This window comes from Mobula hypostoma, chromosome 18 (assembly GCF_963921235.1).
Source record: "Mobula hypostoma chromosome 18, sMobHyp1.1, whole genome shotgun sequence".
Lineage (NCBI taxonomy): Eukaryota > Metazoa > Chordata > Chondrichthyes > Myliobatiformes > Myliobatidae > Mobula > Mobula hypostoma.
In genome coordinates, this window is record NC_086114.1 from 36988552 (window position 1) to 37009519 (window position 20968).

At 44.8% G+C, this 20968-nt stretch overlaps 1 protein-coding gene across 1 annotated transcript in view; it reads right to left on the reverse strand.

Moving 5' to 3' along the window:
• The window catches only part of ldb3a (LIM domain binding 3a), a 179264-nt gene that overhangs the window by 17414 nt on the left and 140882 nt on the right, over positions 1 to 20968 (reverse strand). The window contains exons 14-19 of the mRNA XM_063070731.1: positions 12563 to 12628; positions 10445 to 10581; positions 8617 to 8989; positions 5621 to 5801; positions 4085 to 4205; positions 233 to 348 (exon numbers count right to left, since the gene is read on the reverse strand). Of these exons, the coding sequence (XP_062926801.1) occupies positions 233 to 348; positions 4085 to 4205; positions 5621 to 5801; positions 8617 to 8989; positions 10445 to 10581; positions 12563 to 12628 (994 nt within the window). The remainder of the gene's footprint in view (positions 1 to 232; positions 349 to 4084; positions 4206 to 5620; positions 5802 to 8616; positions 8990 to 10444; positions 10582 to 12562; positions 12629 to 20968) is intronic.

Sequence of the window (20968 nt, forward strand, 5' to 3'; positions counted from 1 at the left end):
TTAACCTATTGATCCACACATCATTGGGATGTGGGACGAAACCAGAGCACCCAGGGGAAACCCAGCCAGTCACAGGGAGGGTGTGCAAACTCCACACAGACACCACCCAAGACAAGGGCTGACCCCAGGTCTCTGGCACTGTGAGGCAAAGGCTCCATTTTCGGTGCCTTATTTTCTTAACAATCTTTTGAATAAATGTCTTTGTTTCCAGTGTTTGTTACTTCATACGTACAGCGCAGACGAAGCAGGTATCGTGCCAGGTATATCCCAGAGCTTCAATGAACTTGTCTCCAGCCTCCACGGGGAAGTCACAGCCATGGCACTTAGTGCTGAAGAGGGCAATGTAATCTAGGAAAAGGACAAAAGTCTTTCACTTCTGGGTTTGTCCGCAAGGATAAAAGAAAATGAAAAACAAGGCAAATAAACATTTTAAATAAAGGACACAGGAAACAAGAGAACAAAAGTATGCCTCAGTTAATAGAGAGCTGGCTCTATGTACTGTGTTGAGCTTGGCAAACTCCCTAACATGTTCCTGCACCTCTGCCAAGGTCACTTGTAATCCAGAAGGTAAAACAATAGATCTTGTGTTAGTTCATGTTGTGCCTTCATAAGCAACTTCACTGTAGGGCAATGGAGGCACTCCCTCTAAGATACCAAGCAGGTCTCATGTACTAGAGGTAGTCTGTTCAAATTTCACCAAACTGTGTGGCAACAGTACCTGGTAAAAGCGGCCACTTCCATTCAACGTCATCTTTGCAACAAATGGATTTGCTAGCTCATCAAAATGCGTACTTGTGTGGAAAGAGAAATGTATTATATGAGCATTACAGAGCTATTCAAACAAAAACCTCATACCATCTTCATTTTTTTTCAACAGGCAGTTAATTTGATCAACAATTCCACTGTAAACACTTTAAACCATTTTCTATAATTGCATTTACATTGTAAATACAGGCTGGTAAGTCCAGTGTGGCATCAGCACTGGACTACGAAGCAGATGGTCCTGAGTTTGAATCTGGCCGGGTCCTCCCAATCTGGGCAGCAGCAGTACCTGTCCGGAAGAAAGGCCAGGCAATCTACTTCCGTATCTTGCCTTGAAAACCCTACAGACAACTGCACCATCCGTAGGGCTGCCATGAGTCAACAACAACTCGACGGCACTCAGCAACATTCATGTATTTATGCACATTTTATTCCATATCCATACTTTTAGCCTCCAACTTTATTTTTTATTTAATACTTTATAATTGTGAATGTTGCTTTTTGTTGCATGTCGTGCCAACACACCACAGCAAATACCTAAAACATGAAGATGTATGTAGTGAATAAAGTTAATCCTTAATCAGAAATGTATTATGAAGAACTTTAAATGTCTCTCCAAGTGTTTGAAGTGAGGTATAACTTCTGAATTCACACTGGTGAAGCAGGAAGGAACTGAATATTTTCATTTTTTATTTTATTGAGATGCAGCACAGAATAGACCCTTCTGGCCCTTCGAGCTGCGCTGCCCAGCAACCCACCTATTTAATCACGAGACAACTTACAATGACCAATGAACCCACAAACAGGTTCATCTGTGGGAGGAAACTGGAGCACCCAGTGGGAACACACGTGGCCACGGGGAGAAGGTACAGACATTGGTGGGAATTGAACCCAGGTCGCCTGTACGGTAAAGTGTTGCGTTTACCACTACACTACCGAGCTGACCCAGGAAAGGGCCAGGTAATACAGACCCAAGAAAACTGTTAGATAAAGGGGAAATAAGAAGAATCATTGACCCCTAGAACCGCTCTCCCTCCTCCCTGCCCGTGATGAATCTTAATCAACCTTGAACTTCTCTACTTGCCAGGGAGCCCCATCAACCAACCGACCTGCTGGGCAGGAAAGCTGGAGAAAATCTGAGTTTAAGTGAAACAGTGGGAAATTCTGGTTTTTGCTCACCTGCATTTCTTGAGGTAGTGGGGTTTACAGTGGGGGGAAAGCTGAATGGAGATGAGGGAAATATAAAGGGCACAACATCAGCAAGAGGTTAGTTTTTATCCTCTCCTAGAAGTTTCTAAAGTAGCTCAGAAACTTGTTATGGAGCACCAAGAATTCTAGAAGGCGGGGGTGTGCCTCAAACACATAGTCAAGAAGAGGGAACAGGGATGAAGAGAGAATTGAAAACTGATCAACAAGATGCCAGTGGGGAGAAGACACAACAGTACAAAGAATGAGGAGCAAGACAGAGGTGAAGGAGCTTGAATGAGTTTGGTATTTAGCAACCCGAGCAAGTACAGTGAACAGCTGGGATCGTGGTATTATCTCATGCTTGCCATGAAAACTAAATTCAGGAAATTAATACAGAAACAGAAAACAATGCTGTTTGGAAATGCACAAAAGGCCAGAAGGAGAGTTAATTAAGGAGCCATATATATATAAAATGATCACATTGGTCAGAGAGACTTCGTACAGGACAGAGGACATCTGTGCTTCAAATGGGCAATTGATGACTGAAGGGAGGTTCATACACAAAATCTGGAGGAACTCAGAAGGCCAGGCAGCATCTTTGGAAAGAAGTACAGTCGACGTTTCAGGCTGAAACCCTTCGGCAGGACTGAAGGGAGGTTTGTTAGATTCACAAGACTTTGCCGCTTCAGGCTTTCTTGTATTGGGAAGTGCTGATGATTACCCAGCCCACATCAGCATTCTTCAGTATCATCAGCACAGAAACAGGTCTATTTGGCTCATCTTGTCATGCTGACTATAATGCTTACCTATATTAATCCCATCTGCCTGCATTAGGCCTGTATTCCTCCACTCCTTTCCGTTCCACACATCCATCATGTCCTTTAAAATATGTAATTGTATCTGCTTCCAACATTGCCTCTGGCAGTTCTTTCCAGATATTAACCCTTAAGTGAAACACTTACCCCTCTAGTCTTCTTCGTATTTTCACATTTTCACCCTCTTAGTTTAATCCTGTGTCCTCTAGTTCTAGACTACTCTGCCCTGGGAAAAAGTTTGACTCTATATTCTGTCCATTTTATAAACTCCTATAAAGTCAACCCACAGCCTTCTACACTGCAGTAGAATAAACACAACCCATCCCACCTGTTCTTATAACTTCAGTCCTCCATTTACTGTGGTTATACCAGGGAGCTGAGGAAACACAGTACTGTGCAGGTCTAAGGCACTCTAGATTTTTTATATGGTTTCAGATGGTATGGCCTCCACAGACCCCTGATCTCAATATCAATGAGGATGGGATTGCCTGGAGAGACAGAAGCAAGTGACAGCCAAAGTCTTCAGAAGAACTGTGACAAGTTCTCCAAGATGCTTGGAACAACTACCAGCAGATTTTCTGCTAAAACTGCACGACAGTGAATTGATGCAGTTTTAAAGGCAAAGGGTGGTCACATGAAATATTCATTTGATTTCATTTTTCTGCTGTTTTCAAATTATTTTTGACATTTAGAAATTTTTCATTTCATTACTTTTGAAAGCATCTTCGCTTTACAGAATTTTTTTTTACATGTACCTAGGACTTTTGCATAGTACTATAGTTTGAAAGAAGTCCTGTTGGGAATTAGTTTGTATCTGTTGTCTGCAACAAAATTAAAACATGTTCTTTGCCAAATACCATTCACAGGATTTGATATATGTAAATTAGCACATTTCCTTCATTCTTATCACTCACTTACAGGTATCAGTCACTTAATAATAGACAAATCCAAAAAAGCAGCACCCTTAGTCCTTCACTCTGATGACTGTTAACACGTGCTTGAACTAAACTGTCAGTCTGGGTCTTAAATAAACTTGCAAGAATTCTTTCCGTAAACCACATGGTCACTTGTCATTCAAAGAACAGTTATGGAAAGCAGATTTCTCTACACAGGACTCTATCCAGGCATTCAGAGCTTGTGGAGGGAAATATTCTCGCTACCTTCCAAATGAAACTGAAGTGGAAGGTTGCAAGGATAGGGCTTGACGCCAAACCTCAGCACGAGTTACCGCTGACGGTAGAGGGAAATTGTAATGGGAAAAGAGATTAGTGTTTTAATGTCACTGCCATGTTACCAGTAGACCTTGGAGTGTGCTGTACCTTTTTCGCAATAGGGCTCTCCATCTTCCATATGGAAGAGACTGTTCCCGAAAGATGTCCCACAGGCGGCGCAGACAAAGCAGGTGGTATGCCAGGTCTGTCGCAAGGCATGCATCACTTCCTGCAACCGGGAACAAAGCAATCAGCAAACCAAAGAGTAATGCATCTCCACAAGGATCACATCCAAAATATTTTACCCCAGTGCAAGCATTCCCCCTTTGGGGAATAATAGTGCCCTAGAGGAAGTATAGTTCACATTAGATTCTAGATCAGAGAAAAATAGAACCAACAGCTTGACATGAAAACTGGCCTTTATGAAGCTGTCAGGTTCAACAGAGAGTCAAACTGCAAAGTTTGAATGTAAATTATAAAACTATTTAAAGCAGATTGAAGGGTTGGATGATGGGGGTGGCGGGGGGGACCAGGCCATTTTATTAGCAGAATGGAAATCACAGTGAAGACTTTTGGACAAGATGGTGTGGGGTGAATCAGTTTCCCAGTGCTGATCACATACTCTGATTCTTCCTGAGGGTAGACAGAGAGATTGAGTAAAGACAGTTATGTACTTCTCATGAGTTGTGGGTTACTTAAACCGGCTGCACTCACTGTCCCAGCCCATCATGATGGGTGTCCAGCACTGAAACTCCACAGCTGTGGCAAGTCTGAATCTGTCTTTGCTCTCCAAAGTAGAACTGTATCAAGGCTTAGCTGATGGGTCCGTCTCTTTGCTAAGGATTTACCGGTGACATATTCTAAGTACACATAAAATCCTTAATGAGCAACCAAGAGATCCTGTGGTGCTTCAGGATTATTCAGTGCTTTGCAGAACAGGCAGCTGCCATGATAAGTTCTTGGAGTGTTGTTAGAACCTCAGTGTTCCTGCTTTATCTCATGGATACCTGCAAGGTCTGCTATAGGAAGAAACTTAGTGCCTCAAGGCGGGCAAGGGTGAGAGCATGCCAAGGCACTAAACCACCCCCTGCACCCACAGCAGCAAGTCAGGAGCTACCAGGACAACACGGGCAAATTCCACATGCCTAAGCTAGTGACTGGCGAGAGGAAGAGGAGGTCTGTCGGGTGCTGGAGGATGGTTCCTGCACTGCACCAGGTGGGCAGTGAAATATGTCTGTCATCAAGGAAATATTACAAGCAAAGGGATATCAAAGGTGTGTAATAATTTCAGAAAATGAAGAAGACCTTCAGCAGGCAAGGCAGTGTCTGCGAGAAGAGGAACTGAGCTGGTGCTTTAGACTGACAACATTTGCATCAGTGGGTGAAGGGTTTAATCACCCACAGTCTCTGCCCCTGATACCAGCTTACATACATTGTTATCTTCCTTTTAAACATGGATGAAATATAAACAAAGATGATTTTTCAGGAACAGAGTTACGGTGCAGTCAGGACCGTTTCCCATAGATGTGATCACAGGATGCGAGTGGCTCAGTGAACTCTCCAAACTGCAAACCAGTGTCCAGTTCCTCTCTCGGCTGCCCCCTGCTGCTTCCCAATAATACTGCGGCCATGAATCGCACTTACCCCCATGATCTTTGCGTTACACTTGGCACAGTTTGGAGCAAAGAATTGCTCGTAGCATCGCTCACAGTAAATATTGTTCTGCTCCTCCACAAAGCCAGTATCAGCCAGTGAGGTCTTGCAGTAAGTGCAGTTAAACTCCTCAGGGTGCCAGGAACGGCCCAAGGCCACAAGGAAAGGCCCTCTGGAGACAGAAAGAGGAACATCACATAGTAATACAACAGTATATGGGGAAGAGAACATTTGTTGTTCAACCATAGATGTAGGACCATTAGACAAAGGCAATTCGGCCCATCGAGCCTGTTCTACCATTTGATCATGGCTGATCCATTTCTCTGTCAACCCCATTCTTCTGCCATCTCCCAGTAACGTTTCACACCTTGATTTGTCAAGGACCTATCCACCTCCACCTTAAATACACCCAATGACGTGGCCTCCACAGCCATCCGTGGCAATGCATTCCATAGATTCACCACCCTCTGGCTAAAGAAATTCCTCCATCTCCGTTCCAAATGGTTGTCCTTCTATTCTGAGGTTGTGCCCTCTGGTCCTGAACTCCCAAACTATAGGAAACATCCTCTCCACCTCGGCCTTTCGACATTCGACCGGTTTCAATGAATTCCCCCCCAAATTCCAGCCAGTACAGGCTCAAAGCCATCAAATGGTCCTCATATGATAAGCCTTTCATTCCTAGAATCATATTCATGAACTAACCGCCCTTCCAAACCAGTTATCATTTCACACTGAGATTCTGCAATTAATAATCCTGAAACACTTTTCCTAAAAACAAATAATCTAATTCTTTTAAACTTGTCTAAACACCAATTGTTCTAGTTCCAGAGTACAATCTCCCTCTGCTACAGAATTTTTGCCAACATCTTCTATCAGATTTTGACATCTGAATTTTAAACTCCATCCTTGAATCCTGGACTTACAGACCCCCCTCATGCTGGAGGAACTCAGCATGTCAGGCAGCATCTATGATCCCCATGAAGTGTTTTGGCCTGAAACAACAACTATATTTCCCTGCCTAACCTGCTTATTTCTCCCAGCATTTCAGAATCAGAATCAGAATCAGGTTTATTATCACCAGCATGTGACGTAAAATTTGTTAACTTAGTAGCAGCAGTTCAATGCACTACATAATATAGAAAAAAAATTAATAAATACATTTTATTCAGTATACTTTATACAGTATATGCATATTGAATAGATTAAAAATTTTGCAAAAAACAGAAATACTATATATTAAAAAAGTGAGGTAGTGTCCAAGGGTTCAATGTCCATTTAGGGATCAGATGGCAGAGGGGAAGAAACTGTTCCTGAATTGCTGAGTGTGTGCCTTCAGGCTTCTGTACCTCCTACCTGATGGAGACCATGAGAAAAGGGCATGTCTGGGTGCTGGAGGCCCTTAATAATGGACGCTGCCTTTCTGAGACACTGCTCCTTGAAGATGTTCTGGGTACTTTGTAGGCTAGTACCCAAGATGGAGCTGACTAAATTTTCTTTTTTTTTCTTTTCAATTCTTTTTCTTGTATATATATAGGAAAAATAACATGAGTACATCGAAGTAACAACACTTACAATGCCTCAAAAAAAAATCTTCTTAAAGATTGAAAACAAAATTTTGTGATAACAAAAAAAACCTACTTAAGCAGGAAAGTGAGAAAAAAAACAGAACCCATTAGGTGTACAACCCGGGAGCCATGTGTCATACAAAAAGCTTCTAAAAATAAACATCAAACCGCCAGCAAGAAAAGAAAATATACTAAAAGAATTTACAATTAGATCGTGGAAAAATTATATCAATTAACTCAAATGATAATAACGAGCAAATGAGCCCCATCTTTTCTAAAAATCAAATAAAGGTTCAAAGGTGCGACTTCTAATTTTCTCCAAACTATGATATAACATCACTTGAGAGAACCATTGTGACAAAGTGGGAGCTGATGTAGGAGCTGACTAAATTTACAACCCTCTGCAGCTTCTTTCGGTTTTATGTATGTTGCTCTAGATTTCCAGCATCTGCAGAACCACTTATGTCTCACTTCTTCACAATGTAACCCATTACAGATAAGGTTGACTATATTCCAAGATTAATGTGTTACAAGGGAGTGTTCACTTCCCCCTGTGTATATCACCATGAGACTCTGGTATTTAATTGTCTCAAAAAAATTCAAAACAGGCCAGCTGGAAGACCTGCTCAGTCCATGATACTCACTGAACAATTCCAGCTCTGGGCAATACCTCAGTTCTCCATTCCTGAGCAGATGCTCGCTCCTAGTTCAACTGGACCCATGTACTCCCCTGAATATTGTAAAATTTACAACCCCCTTAACTCCATTCGTGATCCTTTCTCCTGTCCTGTTATTTTTTAAAAGATGAATTTCAACCCACACTCAGGACTTCACTGTCTATTCACAGTATCAGCCTCAAACTTGGTCCCATTCACTTTGACTTCTGCTCCATATCCCCACAGTCCGGGTCATCCCCTCTCCTCTCTGCTATTGTTGAACAGGAAGTACAGAAGCCTGAAGTCCCACAGCTTCAGGAACAGCTACTTTCCAATAACCATCAGGTTCTTGAACCAGCCTTCACATTCCTAACCCTACCTCAGCGATGGAACACCACAGATCATCTCTCCCACTACCATGGACTTGTCTGTGACTGTATCTCTTTATTGCATTAATAACTTGTTTTGGTCAGTCTTTTTATCTCCCTCTCTTTTCAGTGCCCTGAATTATTAATGCATAATTTATAACCCATGTGTTGCCTGAACCTGTGATGCTGTTGCAAGGAAACTTTTCACTGTACCTGTAGAACATCGCACTGTGCCCAAGATAATAATCTCAAATAGACTTGACTGTTAACCAAGCCTCTCTGTTGAAGAGAGACAACAGAAGGGATATCCCCTGCTCATTCTTTCACAGAACTGAACTACAAGCACATTTGCGAGTGTGTCTAGTTTAGGTTAGATTCGGAACTGACAGTTTCTGCACCTGATGATGCTGTTACACTGTCCACACAGGGGAGTTCGATTGCTGGCCGGGAATCTCTCAGCCCTCTGCACCAGGTTGCGGATGCCCCCAGCTGTCTGCCCCGGCAGTGGGGCGTGCGCGGGCTCGTGGGCGGGGGCTGCAGGCAGGGTCGACACCGGCGGCTTTGGGGGTGCCGAATGCGGCAGAGGCTGGATGTGTTTGGTGAGTGTAGTGGTGCTTTTTCCGGCCTGGAACTTCTGAGCAAAGCTGTCATCGGTTATCCACGGCGGTCGGTTGCTCGGCGGCGCGGCGGCCGGCTGCACGGGTCCCGGAGCCGCAGCAGGCTTGCTGACGTTAAACGCAGCCGTGCTGCTGTGCATCTGTGCTGCAGGGGCTGAACACAAGACAGAGGTAAGTGATAAGGTTTCAGAGTGCTGTCACAACAAACACTCAGAGCAGAGTTTTCTGAAGTTCTGTAAGTGCCTCCCCATAAAACTAGCATTCACAGAGAAGCACCCAGGAAGCAGACATCTCCTGCTGAAGGAAGTCAAACAAAATGCAGAAAATGGAGAAAGCAACCAACAGAACGGTACAGGATTCAGAATTCAACCCTCTGAGCACTGCACCAGAAACAAAAAATATGGAACTACAAGTCTGGTTATGACGGGGATCCACTTTTGAGAGGTGCTCATAACTTTTCAGAAGCGGGAGGTGAACAGAGAGCGTGTGGGAGAATGTCACAGCAACAGCAGTGATGGGAGAGTGAGCAGGAACAGGAACAGCAGCCGCAGCCATTAGCCAATCTCAGTAACTCCCAGCTCTGCTCGGTTCCACACAATACCACCCTCGTGGTTCGGGTGGCGGGGGGGGGGGGAGGGTGAGAAGGCACATGGAGATACCCCCTTTCCACCCAGCAGAAAACATCTGCAGACATTCAGCAGCTGGAAAATCCATTCCTAACTGCACCTCCGGTCCCCCCCCCCAAATACTCATTTGTACGTACAGGCAGTCTGTAGTAAGGCTTTGATAACCTGGTGGGACCCTGTAATACATACACACACACACACACACACACACAAATACACATACACGTGTACACAATACGATCTATGCAAACAGACTCAAATACCTGCATTAGTTTTTTAATAAAATGTAACTTGACATCACTTACTCTCCCATGGATGATGATTCCCCGATTTTCTTACAAAAATTTATACAAATGATCACACTATCGGAGGAACACAGTATTACCCAATACTAATCCCTTACTCACTCTTCCTTCAGTTAGTCCTGACGAAGGGTCTCGGCCTGAAACGTCGACTGCACCTCTTCCTATAGATGCTGCCTGGCCTGCTGCGTTCACCAGCAACTTTGATGTATGTTACAGTATTACCCAATATTACAGGACTTCATGAGACGTACTATTAACAGTTTCAAATTATAACTTGGTCACCTTTGTCCAAAACACACCGGAGCCCGAGGTGCCCACCGGTCCCAGAAATCCCCCATCGTAACCCGTGGATATCGCAGGCTCCCTCTTCAGAAACACGTGGGCACAGATGTGATTCCAGAACAGCTGGCAGATGGCTTGGGCAAAACCTTTGACTGCCCACTGCCTGGACCTGCCAACAGTCGCCTTGTCCGGTTCGAGGAGACTCCCCCAAGCACACCCCCACCCCCCTGCACTGGGTGGCCGAAAATCAGGGCAGTGGGGCTGAGATGAGTCCAGAACACGAGGAGCAGCCCCTTCAGAAACTCAGAGGCTGCAGCCTCTCACACTCCCTTTACAGGTGTTACACTGACTACCCCACCCTCCTCGACAGTGCCCGATGATGCTCTGGTGAGTTACCTTTGGGTGGATGGAAGGGAGCTGGTCTGATACTCGCAGTGCTGACAACCTTCGGCTTGGAAGCAGGCGCTGGGGCTTCTGAGTAAGTCTGAGGAGCTGGCGGCCCAGGCACCATGGTGCTGCTTCCGAAGCTGCCACTAGGGAAGTTAAAAGACAGGATGAAGAGTGAGTGGTGAATCGCGAAACACACGAGATGGCAGTGAGCAGCAGAGATGAATCGCCCTCCTCTGATCAGAGAATAAAACCAAGAGCTGAATCCTAGATATTCACTAAGCATCCAACCTCCGTTCAACATCTGCAGAACCTCTAGTGCCTATAACTTCCAACTACAGATACCTTGTAAGTACGACGGGATTCATTTTATCAGACTACAGAAGCAGCACGCTCCAAACGGTTATTGACCATTAGGCTCTTGTGGCCCAGATTTACTCCCAGCAGCTCGTTGCTGTGTTTCGTTTGGAAACACAACGGCATCTTCCTCTTTATTTTTTAAAAGATGAATAAGGCGGTTGCTACCCTGTCATAGCTTCACGGTCGGAGTGAAACGCTGCACGAGCGCCCAGGAAGGCAAGTTCGCAGTCCAGGGTTGGTGTACAACTGGTACTGAAGGGTTTTTTCCCCCATAGGTGCTGCCTGGCCTGCTGTGTTCTTCCAGCATTTTGTGTGTGTTGTTCAGATTTCCAGCATCTGCAGATTTTCGCTAGTTTAAAAATCCCAAAATATTCCTATACAGTTGAGAATCAGCTGTAGTCTCATTGCTGAGCATATTTACCACGGGCATAGATACAGATCCATTGCACTTACCGATCAGAACTGGCAGACACTTTGTTGCATAATTCCTGTTTTACAGTAAGCAACACCAGGAATAAACACTTGTTCAGCAAGAGACATCTAACATAAGCAACATTGGACTACAAAGAAAAGTCTCTGAAAGGGACCCAAAGATTAAATATTAGATCAGCTGTTGATAGAGGTGTTTAATTCAGGCTGAGAAAAGAGAGATGACAACATTCAAAAGCATACATCTCTAACAGGAACCCTTCGGACATCACTTTGCACCAGGAATGGGAATGTAGAAAATCTACCCTGCTGCCCAGGGTCTAAGTTAAGACTTAACTAGGCTAATAATGTCAACCACAACAGTTCTTTAAATTAAGAGAGTACATCTATTCTTGGACCTGTCTAGTGCAGGATGAGTTTCCCTACACTCCCGAGATTTCCTCGGAGAGGAAAGTGAACCAGAACGAACTGATAGCTGCAATGAGCATCTCACACTCACCAGTCCATCCTCCCTCCTTTTCTAGTATTTATTCCAGGTTTATTTAAAAAAGACTAGTGGGGACACTGAGAACTCATTAGCAGTAGAATGAGGATGTGTTATATGCAGGTTAAAGCATCATTCCATGTGATCCATTGTTTCAGAGTGCTGAGCGTCCGATCAGATGCATTTTAAACTACCCCCCCCCCCCCCATGAACTGACCAATGGGAGATCTGGTGTGTATTCTGTAACTGTAAGTTATTTCTGGTACCTCAAGGTTGGAGACAACAGGAAACGATCACCATCCCTGACCTACATCACAGAATCCTACACCCTGATGATACAGGATGCCGCAAACGTGACAGACTTGATTTAAATATTCCAAATTTGTGACCCCAAACTGCTGCTGTTCCCCGCAGCCTGGAAGATGAACTCTGGTGCGTGATAGTAAAGAACCAGCTAATTTTTGATGGGAGAATTGCCTGCTACACCAGCGTGCGAGTTGCATCAGAGTTACATCTTTAGAGCAATATTGCCTTTCTGTAGATTGCCATCCTGGAGAGCAAACACAAGTCATTTATAGAATGTCAGTGCAGTTGGATTTGAATTCTGAAAAATCTAAGAATCCGATTGGTACTTTTCAGAACTGAAGTCTCATCAACATTGGGAAAGGAAGAGATTAACATCCTGCTAAATATTAACAGAAACAGCCTTGGTTAATATACCCGAGTGCAAAGAGGAAGCCGGAAGATTGAGAATGCAAGTGCAACGAGAATACTCGATAACTCTGTTAGTGGGTCAATATCGCATTGCATTAATGCTGTTATCAATCTGCACCCACAAATCTGCAAACATGTACCTAGTCTTTAGGGTGTGAGCAGATTCACTCTGGTAGACAAGAGAGGAAGAAGTCTTCTGCTGCCAGCTGTGTGTAAAAGGATGAAAAAGATATTAAAACAAGAACCCCCACAGTGAGTGAAACATACGGTGCAGTTTCTCCTGTAGAGCAGAGATGGCTGACTTCCGAAAACTCCTTTTGTTAAAATATATGTAACTTACAGAATAATTGTAGAATACAGAAAAACATGAACTATTCTCCATTATGATCTGATTTTATTTGGTCAGAGCAGTATGTACAGGCACTATCTACAACTTACCAATAACAAAAGCAGCTTCAGAATAGCTGGACTGCACACAGACTGTGCTCAAAATTAGAGCGCGACATTTAGTGCTTGGAGCTCTGCAAGTTGAGCTCTGAGCAAAGACATGCACTTCACAGAGCTAAGCCAGCAAGTTCCATCTCCAACCTGCACTCCTATCCTACTAAACAATGTGCGGAGAGCGGATTCATACAAAATTTGCTCCAATGCCCGAGGTTACAAATAATACTTAACTCTATGCTGACTGTATAAAGCACTAGTTTCTGAAAATTAAGGGAGCAGTTTTGATTTGTTGTACCTTTGCTTTCCAGTGTACAGTAAGCCTTACCTCTCAAAACGACTGGGTTAACGTGGAATCTCCATGTAAGTTTAATATTGTGAAAAGAACATGTTTATCTTTTGAAATACAGTGGCCCAAATGTAAATATCCGACAACGTGAATCACCGTTTTTATTATCACTTGGTTGAAGTGTTGACTAAAGGAATCAAAATGAAAATAAACATTGCTGAAGATTTATAGGATGATAAACTGAGGAATGGTTCAAACTTGCCGCTTGGGCAGGGACTTTATGATGTGAGTTAGCCTCCTGTTACAAAACACACATATTATCTGGTGAAACTGATTCACACACTGGTCTGTAATGGATAGCAAATCTTTAGATTAAAGAAACAACTAAAAGGCTAATTAATGGATTTTAACTCTTTCATCTGTAACTCTTCGTTTATGATAAACTCTAGTATCACTCTTGGCCCACAAGCTGCTGTTTGAGCATTACATTTATGTGACTATTTGAACAACATGGAAATTTAATCCTCAAACAGATCGAGTTTTGCCAAGTCTGGCCAAATGAAATTTGTACTGGATGACGATTCTTATAAAATAATTTTACACTGGGTCATCAACCATCCTACTATCAATTGAGAGAGCTTGTAATGATTGAGCTTACAGATAGCTTTCTTCCCCTATTCGCATCAGGCTGATTGGGGTGCCCAGCAGGAATCTGGACTGTTGGTGTGATATTAAGGAAGCCTTGGGATACCCATTCCAACACAAAGGTTGAGTCCGTGCCAAATTTCTTGGGCATCTTTTCCCTTATTTACATCAGAGCCCGTTGCTGGGTTAGGGCAATGCTACCATAACCATCCTTTCGATTTGCCATGAAAGTTCTGTTCACAACCACAAGCTGGTGACTCAGATTGGGAATGCCCGCCCCTAGCTCACAGCCAAGTGTCCACTGCTGTTCTACCTGGGGTTCTGTCCTGGTGATGAATGGACAATGTCCCAACACAAAGCAAATCCCTGGAGGAGATTGTCTTGTAGTTGGATTAGATCTAAGCACAAATTCTGAAACTACATTTTAATGAACAGAGAAACAGTATTGGAGAAAGGAACGTAGACGGCAAGGAGACTGCTTCAGTGGTATCCGAGGATCCAGCACAAACAACAAAAGCAGATTCCAAAATAATTAGTACAACTTTAAAATCTCATCTGCATTGAAACAAACCCCAGAAAAAACCCACACAGTGCCAGAAATTAAGATCATTCTTAACTGGGCATTACTGCTGTGAATTAGGCGGAAGGTGTGAGGAGAAGGGGAGAAGCATTTGCTATTTTCAAACTGTCCACATGAGGAGGGTATATATGGAACATTTATTGTCCCAACAAGGGAAGATTCACTCTGAAATGTGTCAAAATTAACACCTGAAAGAAGACGTTTCTGAATATATTTGTTGTTTACAACTGCCTGGTGTTGCAGATATAACACACTCAACATTTTATAACTGTGAGCATCTGACACACTTAATTACAAATATATAAACCTGTCATGTTATAATGATGAACACAAGATTCTGTAGATGCCGGAATTCTCGAGCAACACAGACACAAAATGCAGGGTGAACTCAGCAAACCAGACAGCATCTATGGAGGGGGATAAACAGTCGACTTTTTGGGCCGAAGCCCTTCATCGGGATTGGAAAGGAAGGGACAGAAACTAGAATAAGAAGGTGGGGGAGAGGGAAGAGTATAAGCTGGCAGATGATAAGTGAAACTAGGTGAGTGGGAAGGTGGGTGAGTTGGGGAGGGAACGAAGTAAGAAGCTGTAAGGTGATAGGTGGAAGGGGGAAAGGGCTGAAGAAGGAATCTGATTGGAGAGGACAGTGGACCATAGAAGAAAGGGAAGGAGAGGGGAACCAGAGGGAGGTGATGGAAAACAGAAGGGGGAGAGGGAACCCAGAACAGTGAATGGAAAAGAGAAAAAGGGGAGGGAGAGAAATTACGGTAAGTTAGAATCAATGTTCGTGCTATTAGGTTGGAGGCTACCCAGATGGTATTTGAGGTGTTGCTCCTGAGTTGTGGCCTCATCATGGTAGTAGAATGAGAATGGGAAGTCAATTTGAAATGGGTGGCCACTGGGAAAATGGAGCTCATCAAAATGGTCCTCCAATCTATATCAATCTAACTGACATAGAGGAGGTTGCACAAGGATCACCAGATACAATTGATGACCCCGAGAGGCTCGCAGATGAAGTGACACCTCACCCGGAGGGACAGTGTGGGGCCCTGAGTGGTGGTGAGGGAGGTGGTGGAGGGGCAGGTGTAATGATACCTCAGTGTCAAGGCAGCCAGGATGGTTCAGGTACAGGGTGACAAGTCTACACCATCAGTTTCCATTGTGAGCACTGACACAAGAAGATCCGACAGAGAACATTTATAAATAAAAGAGATGTTAAAGTGAAGGGAAAGGTATCCCGAGCCACACACAAAATTCTGGAGACTCATAAGAAGTCACTTGGCCCAAAACGTCAACTGTTCATTTCAACCCCATAGATGTCGCCTGACCTGCTGAGTTCCTCCCGCATTTTGTGTGTTAATCCAGATTAAGACCATAGACACAGGAACAGAATTAGGCCACTTGGCCCAATGAGTCTGCTTCACCATTCTATCATGGCTGATTTATTATCCCTCTCAACCCCATTCTCCTGCCTTCTCCCCATAACCTTTGACACCCTTACTAATCAAGAACCTATCAACGTTTGCTTTAAATACACCCAATGACTTGGCCTCCACAGCCATCTGTGGCAATGAATTCCATAGAGATACCATTCTTTGGCAAAATAATTCCTCATCATCTCTTTTCTGTGCCCTCTGGCACTATTGGAAACATCCTTTCCATGCCCACTCTATACAGATCAGGCCTTTCAACATTCTATAGGTTTCAATGAGATTTTCCCTCAACATTCCATACTCTTGCCAGTACAGGCCTCAAACCATCAAATGCTCTTCATACGTTAACCCTTTCATTCCTATGACCACTCTCATAAACTTATTCAATGCAAGCACATCTTTTCTTAGCTACGGGGCCCAAAACTGTTCATGATGTCCAGCATCTCGGGTCTCTCTCGTGTCCTAAAGAGATACCCTGGTTCAATCCCCGGTGCTTTTTCAACTTGTTTCACCTGAAGGCAACGTAGCATGGAGAGCGGAAATGTTGTCCCCCATGTTCTTTCCAGGATTACCCCCATCCCTTCTGCCCAACTCACTCTCTAACGAGGGCAGGTTCTGTCTCTCCTTATTCCTTACTAGCATGTCGCTTTTCTCCTGCAGTGCCCAAGCTGGTGTCAAAGGGGTAGGGTTGTGGGGGCAGATACCATGAAGGACAGGCTCAGGGCAGCCTAGTTTTTGACCACCTACGAGAGGGGGCTGTACCTATAGAGGAGGAAAGGTAGATGGTGAAATATGCTACGGGACAATTTGTTGATTATTTTTATGTCATTGCATTGATTTAATGGGATTAGAGTCACTGGAATTAAAAGATATTTGGGCAGGTATTTGGATAGGAAAGCTTTAGAGCAGCGGTTCCCAACCTTTACGTCGTGGAGCCTACCATTAACCAAGGGGTCCATGGATCCTAGGTTGGGAACCCCTGGTTTAGAGGGATATGGCCTTAAAGTGGGCTGATGGGCTTCTTGGTCAGTATGGATCCATTAGGCTGAATGGCTATTTCTGTGCTGTATTACTCCATGAGTCCAGAGGTGGAAGGCCACAGATCCCACGTGCTCGAAAACAAACTAATAGCTGTAAGCACTACCGGGCCCCCCTACCTGTTATAACTGGCTCGGGGATGCCGGAAAAAGCACGATTTCTTTGGTGGGGGGTGGGGGTTCTCCTGGTCTCCCTCCGTTAGCTCTGCCCAAGAGCTGGGAAGTCACAGCAGGGACTGGGAGAAATCCCCAGCCCATCTCTGAGCTGCAACCTCCCTTTACTCAGTCAAACTGTGGAGCCCCAGGCAGGGTCGCACAACCCCTCCACTTCAACAGGACTGTGTGTCACACTGCAGACTCAAACATGATCGTGCTCTCAGACTGGTGAGCTGGGCTGGAATCCACACAAGAAACGGAAGCACCTTCAGTCCAAGAAACTGCACAATATCTGCAACACACCAATTAATGTCTCAGCATACAGCAATGCTCATTTTCTATGTTCATTCCAGATAGAATTCAGGATGAATTCCCCAACTTTTTATATTGACATTCCTTGGGCTTGCTATCCATTTAAAAATCCATGTTTATCCGTATATGCTCTGCACATGTGGCCTTTTGCAGGATTAGTCTCCATGGATTCATGGTACCTCGGCTTGGCTTTCCCCGGAGGAATGGAACTGGGTCGGGTTCGTTTGGGCAAAAAGGACGTGTTGATAAGTGGAGTGATACGAATCGCCTCCAAGGCAGTCCTTGGTTTGGCCGGCTCGGCATCGAATCTACCCCACAAAGAATTTTAGAAAAACACATATTATGAAGATGATCTTTTCCGACATTTGCTGACACAGATGCCTGTCCGGTTCTACGCTGGGTTGAAACCTCTCCTTACCTGTGAGCTCAGACAGTGAGAGTTGCCGGGACGATTTCGCCAAGGACAGTGTCTGACCAGTGGCCCCGGCCAGCAGAGGGAGGTGCGTCGGATCAATAGCAGGAAGCTCTGTCAGCTCCGCTTATGTATGGCCAAGCCCACCAGATGCTGGTCAAGTCAATGATTCTCCAAGGGATGCTGACCAGATGTTGTAATCAGTGACCAAACCAGGGTTACCAACCAGATGTTGTGCCCCAGTGACTCACTCAGGGTTAACGTCCAGCTGTTGTAGCAGCAACCAGAACAGGATTACCAACCAGATGTTGTGCCCCAGTGGCTCACTCAGGGGTAACGTCTGGATGTTGCACACCAGTAGCTGTCACAGCCAAGGTCATTAACCCACCAAAGGCAGGCGCTCGGAGTAGAGTGACCCTCCCCCTCATGAGGGGTTCTGCATCCTCCACAAAGCTTCTCCCCAGCTCTCTGCCCCCACCAGCTAACAAAGGCTCCGGTATGTTTAACATCTCTTCACAAACAACCACCACCTAAAGAACAGCTTACAACAGGATGTGAGCAGAACACTTGCTTGATTTGAATTAAAGGTTTGAATTAAGGGTAATTAAGGGTTTATGAGGAAAAGGCAGGTAGGTGGAGATGAGTTCATGGCCAGATCAGCCATGATCTTATTGAATGGCGGAGCAGGCTCCATGGGCCAGATGGCTGACTCCTCCTCCTATTTTCTATTTCTTGTGTTCTTATGTTGATTTGCATTATATAAGGGCAAGGTAAGAGAAAGCTTTTAAGAAATTTGGCCACAAACTTTGTGTACCAAGTGTGACAGTACCAAGATGGGTGGAGGAGCAGGTAGTTTTGAGGAAGCTAGAGAGGCTACAAAAAAACTGAGACAGATTAGGAGAATGGACAAAGAAGTGGCAGATGGAGTACAGTGTCTCGAAGTCTTATCTAAGAAAAGGATGTGCTGACGTTGGAGAGGGTTCAAGGGAGGTTCACGAAAATGATTCCGGGATTGAAAGGCTTATCATGAGGAGCATTTAACGGCTCTGGGCCTTACTGGAATTCAGAAGACTGGGGGGGGGTGGGGAATCTCGTTGAAACCTACTGAATGTTGAAAGCCCTCAATAGAGTGGATGTGGAGGAGTCTAAGACCAGAAGACACAGCCTCAGAATAGAGGGCCGTCCATTCAGAATGGAGATGAGGAGGAATTTCTTTCGCCAGAGAGCAATGATTCTGTGGAATTTGTTGCCATAGGTGGCTGTGGAGGCCAAGTCATTGGGTATATTTAAGGCAGAGGGCGATAGATTCTTGATTAGTCAGGACATGAGGGACATGGGGAGAAGGTGGAGATTGGAGCTGAGAGAGAAATGGATCAGCCTTGTTGAAATAGTGGCTCAGGTCTGATGGGCCAAATGGCCTAATTCTGCTCCTATTTCTGATATGCTCTAAATAAAGCAATTTCTATCCTTGAAATACAACACACGCGTTATTTGGTACAGCAGCCGCTCTGCCTGAGACTGTTGTGGACACAGCTCAACACATCACATCATGGAAAGCATTCTCTATGGTCTCTGTCTAAACTTCTCACTGCCCCAGTAAAGCAGCCTGCATAATCAAAGACCCCACCAGCTCCAGCCCTTCTTTCTTCTCCCCTTTCCCAGCAGGCGGAAGATACAAAAGCCTGAAAACATATACTACCAGGCTCACGGACAGCTTCTCCCATGCTGTGCTGAGGCTATTGAATGGTTCCGCAGTGTGATAAATTGGACTCTTGACCCCACAATCTATCTCGTTTTGCTCTTGTGCCGTATTTTTTTTTACCTGCACTGCCCTTTTCTGTAGCTGTTGCACTTTATTCTGCACTCTGTTATTGTTTTAGCTTGTTCTACCACATCGCACTGTGGAATGATTTGATCCGTATGAAGACTAGCTTTCCACTGCATCTTAGTACATGTGACAATAATAAAACCAACACACTTGGAGAACCTCTGGCAGCAACATTTGCATCAATTATCAATGCCACTAACACCACGGATTATCTGTGGCCTTCGGACTTTTCACCACCCTGATCCATCAAAACAGGAATACGAACACAACCAGCAGCATTAGAGCAAAAGCCCTCAGCAGGAACATTAGCTTAAAGAAAAGTCATAACTTCGCTGCATTTTCTAGAGAATAATATTTTCTAATTCATCAATGAAAGTAATTTGTTGTTTACTTAAGAAGAGTGCTATCTAAGGGTGATTGCTCCCACAATTAATTGGGAATAGGGCATCTGACAGACTGTTTACAACATGATCACATTTTTGAAAATTGACAGTGCTCTTTAGTCTCCTTCCCACAGATCTGGTTCCACTGGGTAACAGGAGGGGGTGGTACCCTGCTGGTGGACCACCCCGTGGACAGCGGTTGATGCCAAATGTGCAAGAGTCCATGGAACAGGAGGGTGACAACATCGGGCAGACTGATTCTGGCAGAGCTAATGTCAGAAGGAAGGGATACAAAAGCCCTGGCATGTTGGCAGGATGCCAGTCACACAGCCCACACCTCCCTCTCAATGGGTAGATGGCTGCCGCCCCACCAGCTCCCTGAGAGCTTTAAAGGTTTCTAAATCAGCCTCTGCTCCCATTATATAAGCAAGTATATCCCTGCACATTTTTAAAGCTGCGTGTTACTGTGCACAACCAGGCCGAGTTTCCCCGTGAACCTTCTCGATTGTTGAGGAGTACAGCAACCTTGCTGCATAACTCAACAAGCCTGAGATCCATGGAGATTTTGGACAGGATGGGCTGATCACCAGATTCTGCATCAGTGAGGCAGCCGTGCTCTGCAGTACTGTATTTCTGCCACTGGGTGGCGTCGGCGCCACACAGCAGCACCACTGACACAGACAGGGTGCTGCAGCCCCGAAGGCTGGGGAGTTGATCAGCACTGGCACAGGCAGAGTGAACCTGACGTTTATACTGGGCCATGCACGACTGCTGAAAGGGCCACCGCTGCATGAAACCACAGTGCATGGAGGCCAAAGCATGGTACACCACACTGCAGAACTTTCTTCTTTCAATCACAGCAGAGCCACCCAGGGGTGCAGTCGTAGCCGGAGCGCTCTGGAACACGTCCGGCACCTCTTTAAGAAAAAAGCCGAAATAAACAAGCTAATTAATTAGGTGCTGCCCCAGGTGATTTGAGTATCTCAGAAACTGCTGATCTGGGATTTTTACGCACAACAGACTGGAGTTC